Source organism: Calypte anna, chromosome 11 (assembly GCF_003957555.1).
Source record: "Calypte anna isolate BGI_N300 chromosome 11, bCalAnn1_v1.p, whole genome shotgun sequence".
Lineage (NCBI taxonomy): Eukaryota > Metazoa > Chordata > Aves > Apodiformes > Trochilidae > Calypte > Calypte anna.
The window spans coordinates 18,012,729-18,029,044 of NC_044257.1; the positions used below are offsets into that span (position 1 = coordinate 18,012,729).

At 43.9% G+C, this 16,316-nt stretch overlaps 1 protein-coding gene across 1 annotated transcript in view; it reads right to left on the bottom strand.

Moving 5' to 3' along the window:
• Positions 1-241: 241 nt before the first annotated feature.
• ZCCHC14 (zinc finger CCHC-type containing 14) overlaps positions 242-16,316 on the bottom strand; it is a 51,379-nt gene continuing 35,304 nt past the window's right edge. Inside the window, exons 4-13 of the mRNA XM_030457531.1 lie at positions 14,313-14,384; positions 13,966-14,075; positions 12,016-12,110; positions 11,869-11,923; positions 10,235-10,517; positions 8,788-8,879; positions 7,725-7,852; positions 7,298-7,438; positions 5,741-7,216; positions 242-3,974 (exon numbers count right to left, since the gene is read on the bottom strand). Coding sequence (XP_030313391.1) covers positions 3,919-3,974; positions 5,741-7,216; positions 7,298-7,438; positions 7,725-7,852; positions 8,788-8,879; positions 10,235-10,517; positions 11,869-11,923; positions 12,016-12,110; positions 13,966-14,075; positions 14,313-14,384 — 2,508 coding nt within the window. The 3' untranslated portion in view covers positions 242-3,918. The remainder of the gene's footprint in view (positions 3,975-5,740; positions 7,217-7,297; positions 7,439-7,724; positions 7,853-8,787; positions 8,880-10,234; positions 10,518-11,868; positions 11,924-12,015; positions 12,111-13,965; positions 14,076-14,312; positions 14,385-16,316) is intronic.

The following is a 16,316-nucleotide window of genomic DNA, read 5'->3' on the forward strand; positions in this document are numbered from 1 at the left end:
CAGGTCTATCCTAGGGTTCCTCTTCCTCACCCCAGCAGGGCTGGTGGTCGGGCTGCCTCAACCAGAAAGGTTTTCCAGACTTCTGGTGTGGATTCCTCACCTATTTTGCCCAGATCCATCTCATTTCACAGCCTTCCAACCCCCCCCCACCCTAAATCCACAGCTCCCCAGTGTCCATGATCTCCAACAAACAGGCAGCTCACCCACCTGGTGGCTTTTTATTATTATTATTATTATTATTATTATTTTGGGGAGGAGTGGTGCTCTGTTGAATACCAGGGACTTCACCTTGTATTTTCCAGTCCCTTCACCTTGAAGCTTGCCAGGGAGAAACAGCACGAAACAATTTTGGGTTATGGTCAAAGGTTTGGGTAAAGGTAAAAGGTCCGAATGTTAAAAACCATCATTTTCTGAAGTCTGGTGCTTAATTTGCCAAAAATTCATGACCATGGTATGGAAAAGTTGGAGCAGCAGTGGAGTGTGATGTGTTATTTTCAGGAAAAGCATGGCTGAAATCTGATCAATGCCTCACTGGCAAAAACGAGGCTTCCCTCTCCACCCTCCTGCTTCTTACCCTCCAGCCTGGTGTCTTTGTTCATGCTGAATTTGCTGCCTGCCAGGTGCAAGGAGCAACCTGCTGGAAATTCCATCTTATTTTCTGTATTCCCACCTCCAAATGCAAAGCACTCCCTGGAGGGAAGGCTTCAGTGCTGAGTTCTCCCCCTGCAGGGAGGTGACTTGGGATTCCCTTCTGGCTGACAACTTCCAAAAAATCATTTCCACAGTGAAATCCTTTTTGAGAACGAATTCTTTTTCTACTTCCAGGACAAAGCTAGGAATAAAGAGCATTCTCTGAAATCTCCATCTTTCCACGTATAAAAATAAGTTTAAAGAACAGGTTCTTTCAGCCAGGGAAGCTGGAACTGCTATTCTAAAACAAGCTGCCTATTTTCTTTTCTTTTTTTCCAGGGGGGGGGGTGTTAAAAAGATGGATTTGTGCCTTTTTAAAAAACCAAACAGATCAAAGATTATTTTATGGAACTAAAGTGCTCTGTTCAAACTTACCAACTTTGGCTGTTCTTGGCCCAAAGTGGACAGAGTTCACCAGCAGATCTGAAGCCACAACTCCTTCTTGGTGTGGAGAAAAGGCCCCAGGATTGTTGGCTCCTCAAAACCTTTCTCTGTTAAACACTCGTCTTGCTTTAAAGGTACTCAAAGACTTCCAAATCTGAACTTACTTCTAAACCCAGACTTCACCATTTCAAAACGTTTCACCTAAAAATGACACGTAAGCCACTTGAAGAAACATCAGCCTTTCAACTTTACACAAAGGAAACGAGCCCAAAGAAAGCTCTGAAGAAAGGAATGGAACAACAGTTTGCTGGACACAAGTTCAGGGTTTTTTTTTACAGTCTTTTCTTTATGGTTTTGACTTCTGTGATGAACATTAGACAGGACTGTGTGCCCAGCCTTGGGCATGAAAACAAAATGCAACCAGCACAGAAATAATCGTGGTTGGTTTGCTTGGGTTTGGGTTGGTTTGTTCTTTTTTTGCTGTCGATTTTTGCTATTTTGAGAGGGTTTTTTTAACACTTGCACGTGTGTTGAAACACAGTCTCTTTAAATACAAGTCAGTTTTAAAATATTGTTTAAAAAAAGTGAAAATAAAAAAAAAACAACCACAAGAATAATGTTCAGGTTTGGCTTTCAGCACATGTTCCAGGCCACTGGAGAGACCCTCAAAAGCTGTGAAGAGTAAACATTGTCACTGAAAACTGCACGGTTCCTCCAGTGAAATACAGTGTGACAGATTGTTCCTACCATTGTCTCGAGCTCATTAAGGCAAAGTAAATTGCATTGTCAGTTTTCATCACTTTAGTGTTGTGGGGCTGAAGGTTGGTGGGTAGAACACAGGTCAGCTCCTCAGGGGCAGAGCAAACAGGAGCATTTCCACAGGAGCCAGGCTGAGGAGACACAGAGAGGGGCTTGGGGTTGTTGTTTTGTTTTTGCATTGCAAAGGAATTTATAAAATAAAAAGTATTTTTTGTTTGTTTTTATATCAACCAAACCTTATGCAAATTTAGGTTTGGGTTTCCACCAAGTCAAATCTGCTCTGAGCTGCAGATCACTACCTGGACCTGGGTTGGTTTCTTGCCACCTCTGGGGCCTCTCCGTGATGCTCATGGATCCCACTGGATTCCCTGGGATTGAAGGATGGCCCAGAATGTTTGTTTTTTTTTCCTATGGATGTGTCCAGGAAGGTCTCAGGAGTGGAGCCACTCTGCTACCCCCTCACACTGATGTCTCCTTGCTAAGGCCCCATCTCCTCGGGGCAGCTCTGCACCACTTCCAAGCCTCCTCCTTGGATGGGACTTCCCAGTGAAAGTCAGCTGTGCCCACTACAAATCCTATTCATCCTGGTGTGGTTTAAACTGGTGTGAGAAATAACCTCCAAGTGTAAACAAGGCTTTAAAGGTTGTCCTCCTGAATTACAGGATGCAAGTATCTCTACGTCAGACATTGGGTTTTTTTAAGAGAAAAGGCCTCACCCATGCAATGCTGTCAGGTTCCTCGGGTGAGCCACGAGGATTGGGATCTTCTTTCAAACCAGACAGGACCAAACTCTTTCAAATTAGCAGTTCAAGACTCGTTTGGCTTCCTCTCAAGTCCTAATTTAGATTTGTCACCCACAAATTATGCACGCTAAGTAGTTAACACCAAAGCTACTCATCTACAATCTATTGCAATGAAGGAGGTTGGCAAGAAATCCTTCAAAGTCTTGATAATAATGAAGTTCTCTACCTTTTACATGGTTGACTTCTCCCAAGTCTGAATCCTGTAGCAAAAGCCTTGGGGTAGGAGCCAAAAGGTTTATATTTATTTATTATTTTTTTTTTTAATATAAAGTAAAGCAAAAGCTTACAAACTCTGCTGCCAGAGTTGGTTTCTTTTAGGATGGTTTAAAATTCATTTACAAAAGCAGAATACTGAGGTTTCTGTGAAAGAGACCTATATACAGTAACAGGACATAAAGGTTGTTCTGTGAGTTACAGGAAAATATCCTTGAAGCCTTTATGACTCTGGAGTCTCTGGGACTTGGACCCTTGGAAACTAAGTTTATTCTACTGCTGGGAACCCAGCACTACCTAGGAGTGAGACAACGAAGCACAAGTTTGTTTCCAGAAGGAACCAAAACTGCCGTGTGTGTTCTTTTTGGAAGGGGAAGGAGAGACTTACTTCAGATTTTGATTTTGTAGTGAAGTCACAGAGCCTGCTGGTGCCAATTATGTAAAAGCTGGAACTTCTTTGCCTCTTGCACTGGTCTCAGAGTGACACTGTCTGCTAAAAGTGCAGAAAGCTTGAAGAGTTTTTTTACATTCTTCTGTAGTGCAATCCTTAAAAATCCCAGAGATTAGTGCCTGATCACTTTTGAAAAAAAGTAGACATTTTACCTAGCCCAGGGGTGCCAAAGTCCTTCTGGCAAATGGCCACTCCTACCTTCAGCCTCCAGCTTCCACTTCAGAATGTAGCTGCCCTGGAGTTGGTTCTCCTCAGAAAGTCCACAGATGGCAACATTCTCCAGCAAAACAATAATAATAACAACAATAATAATAATAATTAAAAAAAATCCATCAGATGTGGTACTTGCAAACAGAAACTGCAGCTGGCCAGCTCCACGCATCGGTCCTGTGCCACGTAGAAGTTCCAACAACAAGATCCAAGCAAATCTTGAATTTGGCAATCAAAAATGGGTTCTGATGCACCCCTAAGCTAGATTTCCTACCTAGTCTAATAAAGTAAAGCACCTTTGGATTAAAAAATACATTAAGCTTAACAGCAACTGGACGTCTCAGTTTTGTGTTCAGATCTCCTTAGATCTCCATGGCTTACAGTATTTTCTTGCCAGATGATAAAATATCAGTCTGTGGAGTCAAGACTTTCAGATGGAGGAGCATATTTCAGCCTAAAAGTACCTGGAGGAGAGGAAAAAGAAGAATTAAACAACATCAACCTTCTCCCATCTGCTGCATCTCAGAACTTCCTAAACCAACCTGCTGCTGATGAGACATGAAGGGAATTGTGCAGCCTAAGCCCAGCTGGCAGGGTGCAGTGAAGAAGCTGACAAGTGTGATGCAGTTTTAGGGCTGGCAAATACTTGTTTGGGAGAGTTTAAATGGAAATTGAGCTAATAAAATAAAATAAAATAAAATTCAGCTTAAAAAGACTGAGCAGGCAGCATCACTCCTCCTTCAGCCACAACCATCAGCCACAGTGATTCCCCTAATTAGTTCCATTTCAGCACTGCTGCAAATTGCTGCCTGAAAAGCAGTTACTTGTTAATTTACAGTGGTCAAATACCTGAGATTTTCCACCATATGAAAGCAAACACAGACACACACTACAGACAAGACACAATGTCAGACCTCAGTGCTGTCTGCTCCATCCTGAAGTCTGTATTTAATTCTAAAACTCTCCACCACAAACTCTCTCAACACAGAATGTCAAAATAAAAAAGGAAAAATAAGACTACAAAGTGCTCTTGATAAAGCAGCATTTCTCTCTTATTTTCCTGCCCAGATTTTAGGATCTCAGCTCTCTCCTGGAGAAGCCCCTGCTGTAACCACACAAGCACCATGCTCTGGAAAATAAGGAAAGCAGCAAACTTGGGACCTTCAGGAGCATTTGAACAATAATTCTTTGCTTTTGTTACTAATCTGGGGAGGAAGGGAAAGGGGCAGCAGAGATGTTTGGTTTGTAAACTTCCCAGGGAACTTGCTGTTTTCCAAAGATGACCTGGATGATAAGGTATAAACAGCAACAATCCATCTGATCTCTCCACACCAGGTCCCTCCCTCCCTCCCACCCCTTTGGAAGGTCCCATCCAAAGGGTGCTTGGCCCCTTCTCAGAAACCAACACAAGCCCCACAGAGCACCTGGGCCTGAACCTCCTGGAGCTCTGTCCTTGTGTCAGCTCTGCAGAAAAGTTTCAAGTTATCATGGAATAAAATCATGGAATAATTTGGGTTGGAAGGGACTTTCAGAGGTCATGTAAGGTCCAACCCCCCTGCAGTGAGCAGGGACACAGCAGAGCTGGTGAAGGGATCCAGCAGAATCCCTGTGAGGAGAGGCTGAGGGAGCTGGGGGTGGTGTTCAGCCTGGAGAAGAGGAGGCTCAGGGGAGACCTCATCACTCTCTACAACTCCCTGAAAGGAGGTTGGAGCCAGGGGGGGGTCGGGCTCTGCTCTCAGGCATCCATCAGTCAGACAAGAGGCCATGGGTTGGATATTAGGAAAAAATTCTTTCCAGAGAGGGTTATCAGACATTGGGATGGGCTGCCCAGGGAGGGGGTGGATTCTCCATCCCTGGAGATTTTTAAGAAGAGCCTGGATGTGGCACTGAGTGCCATGGGCTGGGAACCACAGGGGGAGTGGATCAAGGGTTGGACTTGATGATCCCAGAGCTCCTTTCCAACCTGGATGATTCTGTGACACCCTCAAACTACATCAGGGTGCTCAGAGCCTCCTCAAGCCTCACCTTGAACATCTCCAGGGATGAAGCCTCAACCACCTCCCTGGGCAACCTGTTCCACTTTTCCAATCCAGTGCCAACCCACCAGATTGAGACCTGAGACCCTTCTGAAGTGAAAATCCAGGGCACTGCCATCAACCAATCTCAGCCCTTCCCCCATGGCTGGAGGCCACATCACTTCTCCTCCTCCTCCTCCCGCTCCCGTTTTTACCTTGCCGATTGAAATCCATGGGAGGCTGTTTGCAGTCCTGAGCTCTGTGCCCGCTGGCCCCGCAGTTGTAGCAGGAGAGATTCCCGTTTTTTTTGTGAGTGGAGCCGTTGGAATTCCCCATCATCCCCTGGGCTTGGTACACCCCTGCTGTCCCTGCCATGAAGTTCTGCATGGGCGGTACCGCGAACGTGGACTGCCCGCTCATGACGGAGTCCGGGGTCAGCCCGCTGTTGTAGGCTGTGTGGACCACGGGGAAGGTGGTGCTGCTGTTGTACTGCTGAGTGTTGATGTAGCCATTGCTACACAATGGGTTGAAGGGCAGGAAAGGGAAAGTAAACATGGAAGGCCCAGAAAAAGGGTGCTGGAAGTAATTGGCGTAGCTGACGGTCATCCCGCTGGAGCCGCAGTTCCCGCTGCACCCGCAGGAGCTGCAGACCATGCACCCGGGGGGCTGGGGCTGCTGCTGCTGCTGGTGGTGATGGTGATGATGGTTCTGGTTCGGACCCGGGATGCTCCCTGTGGATCCGCCACTGCTGCTGCTGCTGTTGGTGCTGCTGCTGCTGCTGTAGAAGTTGCCGTCGGCGGCGGCGGAGGAGAGCGTGGGGCTGGAGCTGGGCGCGGGGCAGCTGGGCAGGTTGGCCACGGTGGCAAAGGAGGAGGTGGAAGGGTGGCTGCTGGAGGAGGCAGCGTTGCTGTTGGTGCAGAAGCTGCCTTGCATGGGTGCCACCGGCACGCTGCTCATGGCAGAAAAGGCAACTTTGGTGTTGGCTGTATAGAGAGCAGTCCTGGGGTTGATTATTGCAGGGGACACCGTGATTTGCATATTACTGGAGCAGGAAGTCTGGCCGGCGATGGGGGGGTCAGTGGGGAGAGATGAAGACACCAGGAGTTTGATGGGTGGACGAGCCACGTGGAAGACTGTGCTGGATGTCACGGTGGCAGCAGTACTCGTTTCTACTATTAATCCTGGCTGCTGAGTTGTTTTTATCACCCTGTCCAGAGTTGAGGCGTGTACGACTTTAGTTCGAGGCCCAAAGTTCATGGTAGAGGTGGGTGAGCTGCCCTCAGCAGCCCCTGACAGCACCTGCAAGGGCTGGTGGGGAGAAGATGCAGACATCACGTCCACCACGGCGTTTCCAAAGCTCTTCTCCATTTTGATGCTGCCCCGGGGACCGGGAGAAACTTTATTTCTTTCCTCTAAAGATAAAAGCGAATGCACCGAGGATGAGAGCAGCTTCATGTCCGCGTTGCCACGCTCGGATTTGTGCACTGAATTCAGCATCCGGATGGGGGCGATGTGGGAAGAAGCCGCTGACATCATTTGCATGGGCAGCGGGTGGTGGCCGGAGGGGCTGGAGCCTGCGTCGTTCTGCACCGGTAAGACCTGAGCCGTGGGTCTGGCAGAGCTGGAAGTGAAATGGTTCAGTAACATCACCGGCTTCTCCTTCTCCGAGCCGTCTAAGTGAATGTCAAGACCTGGGGGGACAGAAACATCCATCAGTCCAGCTGCTCCTCCAGACAAAGCTGGGGCTTGCCTGGCTGCTCGGCTCTGCTTACGTCTCTCGTTCTCCTCGGCGCTGTCCGAGCTCTCCTCCCGGGTCTGGATCCCCATGGGGCTTGAAGAAGAGCTGGAGTACTCGGAGGAGCTGCCCTCCCGGGGCAGTGGGTGGGCTGGCTGATCCACATCCACACGCAGCTCTGCAGAGAAAGGGTGGGAGAGCAAGCAGGGAATAAACAGGAGCAGTAACAGGACCTGGAGCAGTAACTCCACCCTCCAACATCCAGGGATGCTCCAGGGTTAGGGAACCATGGAGAGACAGCTAACTTTTTAGTGCACTCCACACCCACAGCCTGTTCCCCTTTCAGCCAATGGTGTTTTGGAAGGTAAAGCTGCTGACAGGTTGTTGAAAAAGCAGTGTAAGAATGAATTAGCTCCTGTGCCAGGAGCCTTGAGGGCACAGCAGTGTCCCCTGACCCTCCTTACCTGCAGCGTGGTTGCCACGAATACTCTGGATGGGCCCCACGTGGGTGGTGGGGGGGACCCTTGCCACACCACTGCTGGTAACTGAAGGAGGAGTCGTGGGGTTCAGGCAACGTTTCTCTGATTTTTCTCTATAAGGTGATGGAGAAAAGTGTGAAGAAACAAGAGCTGGGCAAAGCACAACAACAAATAAATCAGTTTCTGAACAAACTGGAAGCAGACGAAGCCCACTGAATAATCCACTGCAAGGTTAGGCTGATTCCACATGGAAACATTTGGAAATGACATCAACCTTGACCACAGCTCCTTGCCAGCAGCTATATTTGGATTATTTACCATCTGATTACAATAGTAATCAGTAATCAGTCTGATTTGTACAAGGCCAAACCAAATGGTGGTTACATTCTGTCACACACAACCCAAGCACATCCCAAACCTGGCCATGTACACTGAAACCACAGGGAAGCCAAAGGCAGCCTCAACTTTTCACTTGGCAAACACACCCTAGAAAAAAACTAAGACTGATGAAAAATGCTGTCAAGGAGCTGTGATGAATGAGCATGGGTTTAGATTTTATTTTTTCAAGTGCTTCTTAGATCAGGAGCTTCAGTTCAGTGGCTTGGCTTGCCTGATTCCCTCCTACCCTGTGAAATCCCAGGTAGGTGGGAAGCCCAAACTCTAAATGGGCTTCCAGAAGTTTAAAAAAAAAGCTCTAAGCCACAATATGTACCTTTTGTAGGTTATTTTTAAAGTGTGCCCCTCCTTGGAAGAGCTGTCAACCTGACAGGGAAGACAGGCATCTCTCTTATGACTGAGTTGCCACATCCTTTTAAAACAGTTCACTAATTCTTTATATTTAGTTATATTTTATCACAACCAAAGAGTAAGCACTAAATATTACCCTGTGTCAAGAGCTTTCCAAAGTAAGTGGCACAAATACAGAGGAAGGGAGATAAGCATTGCTCATATTAACAAGTGAAACTTCTGGTAGGTTTATGGTCTGGAAAGCAAAGACTGCTGTAAAACTGGCATTAAACATCTTATAACCTTTGCCCCCACCACTTACTTCTCCAGCTCCAGTTGGGTCTTGAGCTTCTTCTTTGCTCCCATGGTAAGGGACTCAAACTTGTTCAGATCTTCTTCAGTAAGACTCAGAAACTTGTAAAGAAAAGAATATCTGTTTAGTTTTACAGCCTGAAATATTCTTATTTATATTTTCAGTCAAGATCAGTTCTGAAAGACAAGTTTGAAGCCATTTTTTAAACATATATTAATTCACAGAACCTCTACTCCAGGTTTAAATTATAGAATCAGTATAGCATAAGAGTGTGGGGACTTGGATAGAAAAAGAACACCAGTTCATTAAATTTAATTATATGTGTGCTATTTATATTAACTGTTGACAATGAAGATGGAGTAATTCACCTAGAGATTAAAACAGAACTTAGTGAGTTGAAGTTCTCTTAAAAATTCACTCCAGTTTTCCTGGTTGTGTCATTTGACACAGTAATCAATGTGCAATCATCTCATCAGTTTAATTGAAAATATACTCCCAAAAGAAAAATTATAATAAAGCAGAGATATAAAATACAGGGGGAAAAGTATAATATAACATCATGAAAATTAATGTTGGAAAAGTGTGCATAATATTTTTTATTCTTTTAAAGAACACACTAGAAAATGCAGAATAGTTTTATCACTTATTTAGAGGAAAAAAAAAACAAAACCCACTGTGTATGTCCCTTCAAATAATGAGGAAAATTAAATCAGAAGACTCTGGTGACAGATTATAATTAAATATATCCAACCTATAACCAGCACAAAGCAACCCAAGTTTGGACCTGGCTCAGCCTAAGCACTTGAGCCACTGGAGGGCGTTCAAGGCTCAAAGACATTTAGGACATAAGTTTAACAGCTGGAGCTGTAAAAGCATTCAATTTAGATAAAATCCAGCACACAGTGTCATTTGTGATTCTTAGAGTATGCAAATACACAAGGGATTATTTTTCCACAAGAATTTTTGCAGAAAAAACCCCTCAAATTCACTTGCAGATATGTGGATGGGTTTAATGGTCATGTCAGGAGTCTCTGTGTTTTTTTTTTTTAAGGACAAACCAACAATTTTGGGAGAAAAATCAATTGGGAAGCAGAAATTAAAAAAGAGGAAAAAAAAAAAAATCAATTTTTTTGTTATCTAGTGCACATCAAAGGGGTGAAGAGGGAGCCAAAGCAGAGCTCTGAAGATACCATACGAGTTGGATCTTCAAGCACCAGGGGAAGAATTCCAAGAACAGGCAGCAGCTGTCACCCAGCCCAGGCCTGGGACACAAAGCAGATCAAAAATAGGAAGAAAGTCTTCATCTGAATGTTATTGCTTCAAGAGAGTGCAGAGCTCCAGAGCACCAGGCAGGAAGCTCTCTGCAGTCCTCAGTGCAGATGTTTGCAGCCTTTCCCCTCCCTGTAGGACCGAAGGATAACTGAGACCCCTCTCTCCCCTTCCCCTGCTCCTCTACCTTCTCCATGGTGAGCTGTTTGAAGACAGGGTAATATTTGTGCAACCGCAGTTTCCTGAGCCAGTCTAAGATCCCATTTTGCTCCTGGGTCTGGGGGGTCTGGGGGCTGGAAGACATCAGGATGGGTGAGGCAGAGGAGTCCATGGGGGTGCGATACGGCAGCGAGGAGCCGGCGCCTCCAGGGTGGGAGCAGTGGGGGAGTGAGACTGGAGCAGCAGCAGCAGCAGCAGAGTGCTGGACGTGGTTCTGAGAAGACTGAATGCCAGCCACTCCACAGACAGGTCTGAAAAACAGGTAGAGGGTTGGATTTAGGCACCTTGAGGATGGGGTCAAGCCAGAGGGTGAGCTGGTACAGCCCCAGCAAACTGCCTGGGGCAGGACTGCTGGGGAAACCTGAACGCCCTGGGTGCCAGGGTTGTGTTGTGATGTTGGACAGGACAGCTCATGGCAAAGAGTGAGCTTTATCCCTCAGCTTAAGCAGAGGTTTCCTTCTATAATCACAGATAATATATGCTCTACTACCTCTCTGTGATTAAAAAAAGGATTAGAGACAAGAGCTGTGGTTCAGATTTGAATGAACACAAAGAAGCCCAAATATAATCCTGTGGATTTTTTTTTTCACATGTGCAGCTGGTAAAAAACCCAACAATTGGCTCCTCGGAGGGTAATGTTTCTTGTTGGAGAAAATAAAATTGCCTCTGAAGAGAACAAGTTCTGAGTGTGTTAAATCCTAACAAAAGGCAAGAGAATTTCCTTCTGTCTCTTCCCAAGGCTGACTTCTACCTCCTTGGGAAGAGGTTTCCTTCCTCCCTCTGAAAGGAACCCCCTGCTGTACAAGGAAACATTCAAACATGCTGTAAGAGAGGAAAAAAAAAAGACCTTTCAAGGATGCTTTCACTTTGCCCACAAGGATTTACACAGGGGTCTGTTCCTACAGCTCAGATAATCATTATTCCCTTGAAGCATGGGACTGAGACCATTGCAACTTAAGCCAGGAGGAGATGATGGGGAATTCCTCCATCACTGCAGCTCAGCACTGAAGTGCTGACATCAATTAGTAGCTGACACCTCCAAACAGTTTGGAGAGATGCTTCTTAGAACAAGTGTTCAGAGGTTGAAGTGCCAGCAGGAACACTGATTGTCTGATCTCACCTCCCACCTAACACTGGTCAAAAGCTTTTGCTGAATTCCTAGGACAAAGAGAGGCAAAACTGCCAGCTACATTTTATATGCTTTATTTTTCAAGCTGAGCTCTTATCTTCCATTTCTGGTAATTGTTCTATTTTGACTTGCAAACTGCCTGTTAGTGAAGTTCTGTTGTCTTTGAGATCAACTTACTCCACAATTTTTCTTTGAACCATTCCCCACACTGAGCCCTTGCAGCTGTTATTGCAAGATGTGTTTTCCTAAAGCCTTTAAAGAATGAGCAAATGTCAACATTAGGAATGCTCCTGCCTTACACTAATATTCTCATCACTTGTCTGGTTTGGGCAGGCCACACACTAAGGCTAGAATTTATTAAAGTCTTCTACAGATGAATATAAAAGTGTAGACTCATAAATCCCCAAGGAGAGGCAGGTGATTACCTCTGTAATGGGTTTTACAACCAGAATAAATGGAAACAAATATTTCACCTTCCAGATGTTCCCAGCGTTGTTCCTACTTTATAAAGGGAGGGGTTGCCAGGACCTAAAAATAGGGAACAGAAGTTAAAAATAGCATTAATTTATCAAGTGTGCATCAGTACAAAAAATTCATTTTTAAAGTTTATTTAAACTTACTTGAACTCTGAAGTTGCTGTGAAGGAGATGAAGTGCTGAAGAACTTTCTAACATGGTCATTTTTCACCACATGGGAAGGTAATGGTGCCAAATACCTGCATGGTCATCAAAAACAAACAAACCCCCCCAATTCTGTTACACTGGGTTTGCTGCTGCCTGTACAGATGTGACTGTAGACTCTACAAGAGGTTTGGAAACTGAATTTGGGATTATGAAACTAAAATAGAAAAAAAAAAACCACTCTCAAATTAGTCACATCACACAAATCTGACTCAAAGTAGACTAGAAAAGCATGGATATCCTTAATACTACTTAAACAGGATACCACTGTGTTGCTTTCATGTTGTTTAGTGCTTCAGCAAACGTGCTCAATTTAGGAACACTGAACACTTGCAAAGCAGAAAATGTTCAAATATAAACTTGAAAAGCTCCTCTCAGACTCATGAACCCAAATACCAAACCCCAGAAGATGGATCTGTTATTTAATTTTCTCCTCTTTCAGATAAACAGCAGATGCAGAGTCTGGCAGTGCAGGGAAAAAGGCTGTAAAACTTATGTCACATTTTCCCTGGGATTGCTGTGCCTCTTTGTGGGGAAAAAAAGAAGAAGAGAATATCTCCTAAAACTTTGCAAAGTATCATGTAAAAAACCTAAAACTGGAGTTCTTGTTTTGCAGCTAACTTGACTGCCTTTTGCCAAATCTTCTGCAGCCTGGAAAAGGTATAAAAAGTTGTTTAAAAAAAGAGCATTTTGACCATACCTTTGGAATTTTTAAGAAGTCTTGAAGTAAAATAATAATTCAACAAGACCCACATACAAACGTGCTTTTCACCTTGAAAAATCAGCTAATTCCTGAGTTTTCTAAATATCTAGCACCTGACAAAGCAGCTCCTTCCCTGCTCCAAGATGCTGTGTCAAGGCAGCTTGCTGCTCCATTAACCCAGATTTGTAGAGACTGTTGCTACCTAAACAGCAGCAACATGCCTTCTCTCTCCCTCTCCTTAATTCTCTTCACCCAGGCTGTGATCCTCAAAGCACAGAAGGAACTGTTTGAAATGTTAACTCTGTTTGCCCTGAAAAATAATCCAGGCATGCACCTGCTGGCTGGGGAAAAACAATATCCACTGTGGCTCAGGAAATGGGGGAGAAAAATCTGTCTTACCTTCAAGAAAACAGCAGAAACTCAAGCAAAAATGACATTTAAACCTCTCATTTAATAATTTGCAGAGATAAATTCAGTGTAAATACAGTCAATACAACTTTCCTAGTAAGGCTATTCCAGTGTTTAGAGAGCAGTGATGTGGCTTGACACTGATGATGATTAATTAAATGGTGGTTGAGATTAGATAAAGATCAGGAGAATGTGAGGAGGTACTATCTAAGGCTTTGAAATTTTCTCAGCTGTTAGTGGCTGCCAGAATGTAATGGCTCTAATATATACTTACATACTTACCTTAGAATCAACATAATGACAAACTAAAACAACTGAGGTGATTAAAAAACTGAGAGGGTAAGGGAGGAAAAAAATCCCCACAATCTCTCTCTCCATACAGTGGAGAGTGCCTGACTATCCAGGGAAATATTTTATTTTTTCCTGAGTCTTGGGTTTTGTTTGGTTGGGTTTTTTTTTTTAAGCAGTTTTGGCTCTTTTTGAGCCCAAATGAACCTTCTGCAAAGCAAATGATCCTCAATTTCTTTTTAGAAAGGAATGAGGAAATGTCAGTTCTCCAGGAAGCTTAACACAGACTATTACTACCATATGTATCTCTGAAGAAAGAATTAATGAAAAAGCTTTGTACACTGGAATTAGTAGAACATGAAGAAATAATACCTAGGTTCAGGCTCTACATTCTTGAAAGTAATTTAGAATATGCACACAGTATTTTTATTTCCTGTTTCTCTCTAAGCTAAGTGTAAAAAACCCCTTGAACAACAGAGAACCCAACATACCTCAGGTCAGATTCCAGGTCCATGTGGTTCCGTTCGAGGTAAAATGAATCTGGACCAGCTAGGCAAGGAATGAATTTCTCCAAGTTTTCTTCTGGATACAGCTGGGATAGCTAAACATGAAGGATATAACAAATAATAAGTGAAAGGAAGAGGTGCTGCTCACATGAGATACAAGGCACAGCCATTTATAGGCAAACATTTTATGATATTCAACCTTTGTTATCTCAATTTGAAAAGTGTCATTTAACAAAATCACTTAGAGGGACAAAACATCTCTTTTCAAATATATATATTTGAAAATACATCTTTGAAAACACTTTTCAAAGTATTTTTCACACTGCCTTTACCTTGGAAATAAATTCAGTCACTTCAGTGGAAGATTTGGTTACCAATGTCACTGACGAATCAGACCACAGGACCTTAGGAAGTAAAAAGTATTCAGTTGAATATCTAACAGTCAGGGCTCTAAGTTTTGCTTCCAAAAGATCAATAAGAGGTTATCAAATGTCCCCCCACCCCCACACTGCAAGAGAGTTTGTGACATCAATAAGGAAAAAGATTTTTTGTGCAGAAGGAACTATTACTCAGAAGGAACTATTACCCAGTCCTCCTCTTTGCTGCTCAATCCTTGCTGTTATTACACTGAATTATTCTGTAAAAAAAGCCCTTCATGATTTACACAGCCACTGCAGACACCCAGTATTAAGAGACAGACTCCCAAATAATGGATTTTTTTTTTCCTTCTTATTGTTAAAGAGCACAGCTGGTTTGTAGAACGTGATGCACAGTGTGATGTGCTCCCCACAGCCCAGCCCTGCCTCTTCAGAACTCATCAGCTCCATATGCCAGGCACAGCTGAGGATGGCAGCAAACCACCCTGCTGCAAAAAAAAACCCAGGCAAGACCTGAAAATGAAACCTGCAGTTCCTGCCCTTCAGGCACCATCTTCTACATGCCCTAGAAAAAGGGAAGCTCAGAGCCTCTTCCCATCCACTTGCTGCATGAAGTCATTGCATCCCAGCTCCAGCAGCAGCTCTTAGTTGGGAGGTGATGAGTTGAACTGAGCCAAAAAGTCAGGATTTTTTTGGCAGGAAGAACAGCAGCCTGAGACTGGGCAGTCAGAGGTCTTTTTCAGACTGGAGACACCAAACTGAAGGTGTTTGGAAGGCAGATGTGATCTCCAGGGGCAGGAGGTGGGTTTGCAGGTTTAGGACTCAGGACACTCAGTTTCAATGACAACTGAAAACACACACAAAGTTGTGTTGGGTTTTTTTTTTCTTTTCTTTTTTTTCCAGCCATCAGAATGCTGCCAGAAAGACTGGTGAGAGGAGAGTATTTCAAAATACATTACATAATGGAGGAATTTCCTCTCTCTGCAGAGCTGTTCTACAAAAAGTAAGGGAAGAAAAAGAAAGAAGAAAAGAAGCAAGGAAAATTCAAGCAGTTGGGTTTTTACAAAACCTGCAGGGTTTTTCATTTGCTTCCTTCAAGTTTGTGATAAATCAAAACTTCCTAGTTTTCTAATACCCCATTTGTTACAACTTAGGTTTAAATTTTAATACTTATAAAACATAAATGTGACCTGCAAATGCAGGGAACTATGATGTTCCCTTCCAGCAAAGTGATGCTGGAAACACTGAAGTGCTCCATCTATTGACCTTTTATTCCCAAGCTACTAAACAAAACATTTCATAGTTGGGTTTCTAACCCAAATAGCAATTTATTAGCTCAGCTAAACTATGTACCCTTCTTTCAGCTACAAGCTGTCAAGTGAAACGCTGGTAAAAGTAATTTCTGGTATTTATAGAAAAAGTTATAAAAGGAAAAGATGTTTCACAAGATACTGATGCATAACCAGACTCCAGACAACTGCATACTTCAAAAAGATTTTTAAAACCCCTTGAAAAAAATCAATTCTAATGGTGATGACATTTGGAAAAATCATGGGCTTCAAAAAACCTCATCCATGAATCAAGTGACACTGTGCTTAATGCTGCCAACATCACCAGAAGATGCTGAACTGAGGCTCTATATTGGGTGGCTGTTTTAAAAAATAACTTTCTGGTAAAAAAACAGTTGTGGATAACTGAAATTCTATTGTCCATTTGCTTCTGGGTTCTCCTTTTCTCACCAACTGTTTGGCTCCCTTGCCTCATTAAGCAAACCCAAGACACTTTCTGGGCTTTGCATGCTGAGTTTTGGGCTATGTCTCCCAGCAAGGAGAAAAGCAGTTTGTCACCCTGCCCTGCCAGCACCCTGCCCTCACTCTTCACACAAGGTTCCACAGGATGAAGTCTTCCTTCCCTCCACAGAAATTGTCAGCAATGTCCAAACCTCCAAAAGCTGCCTAA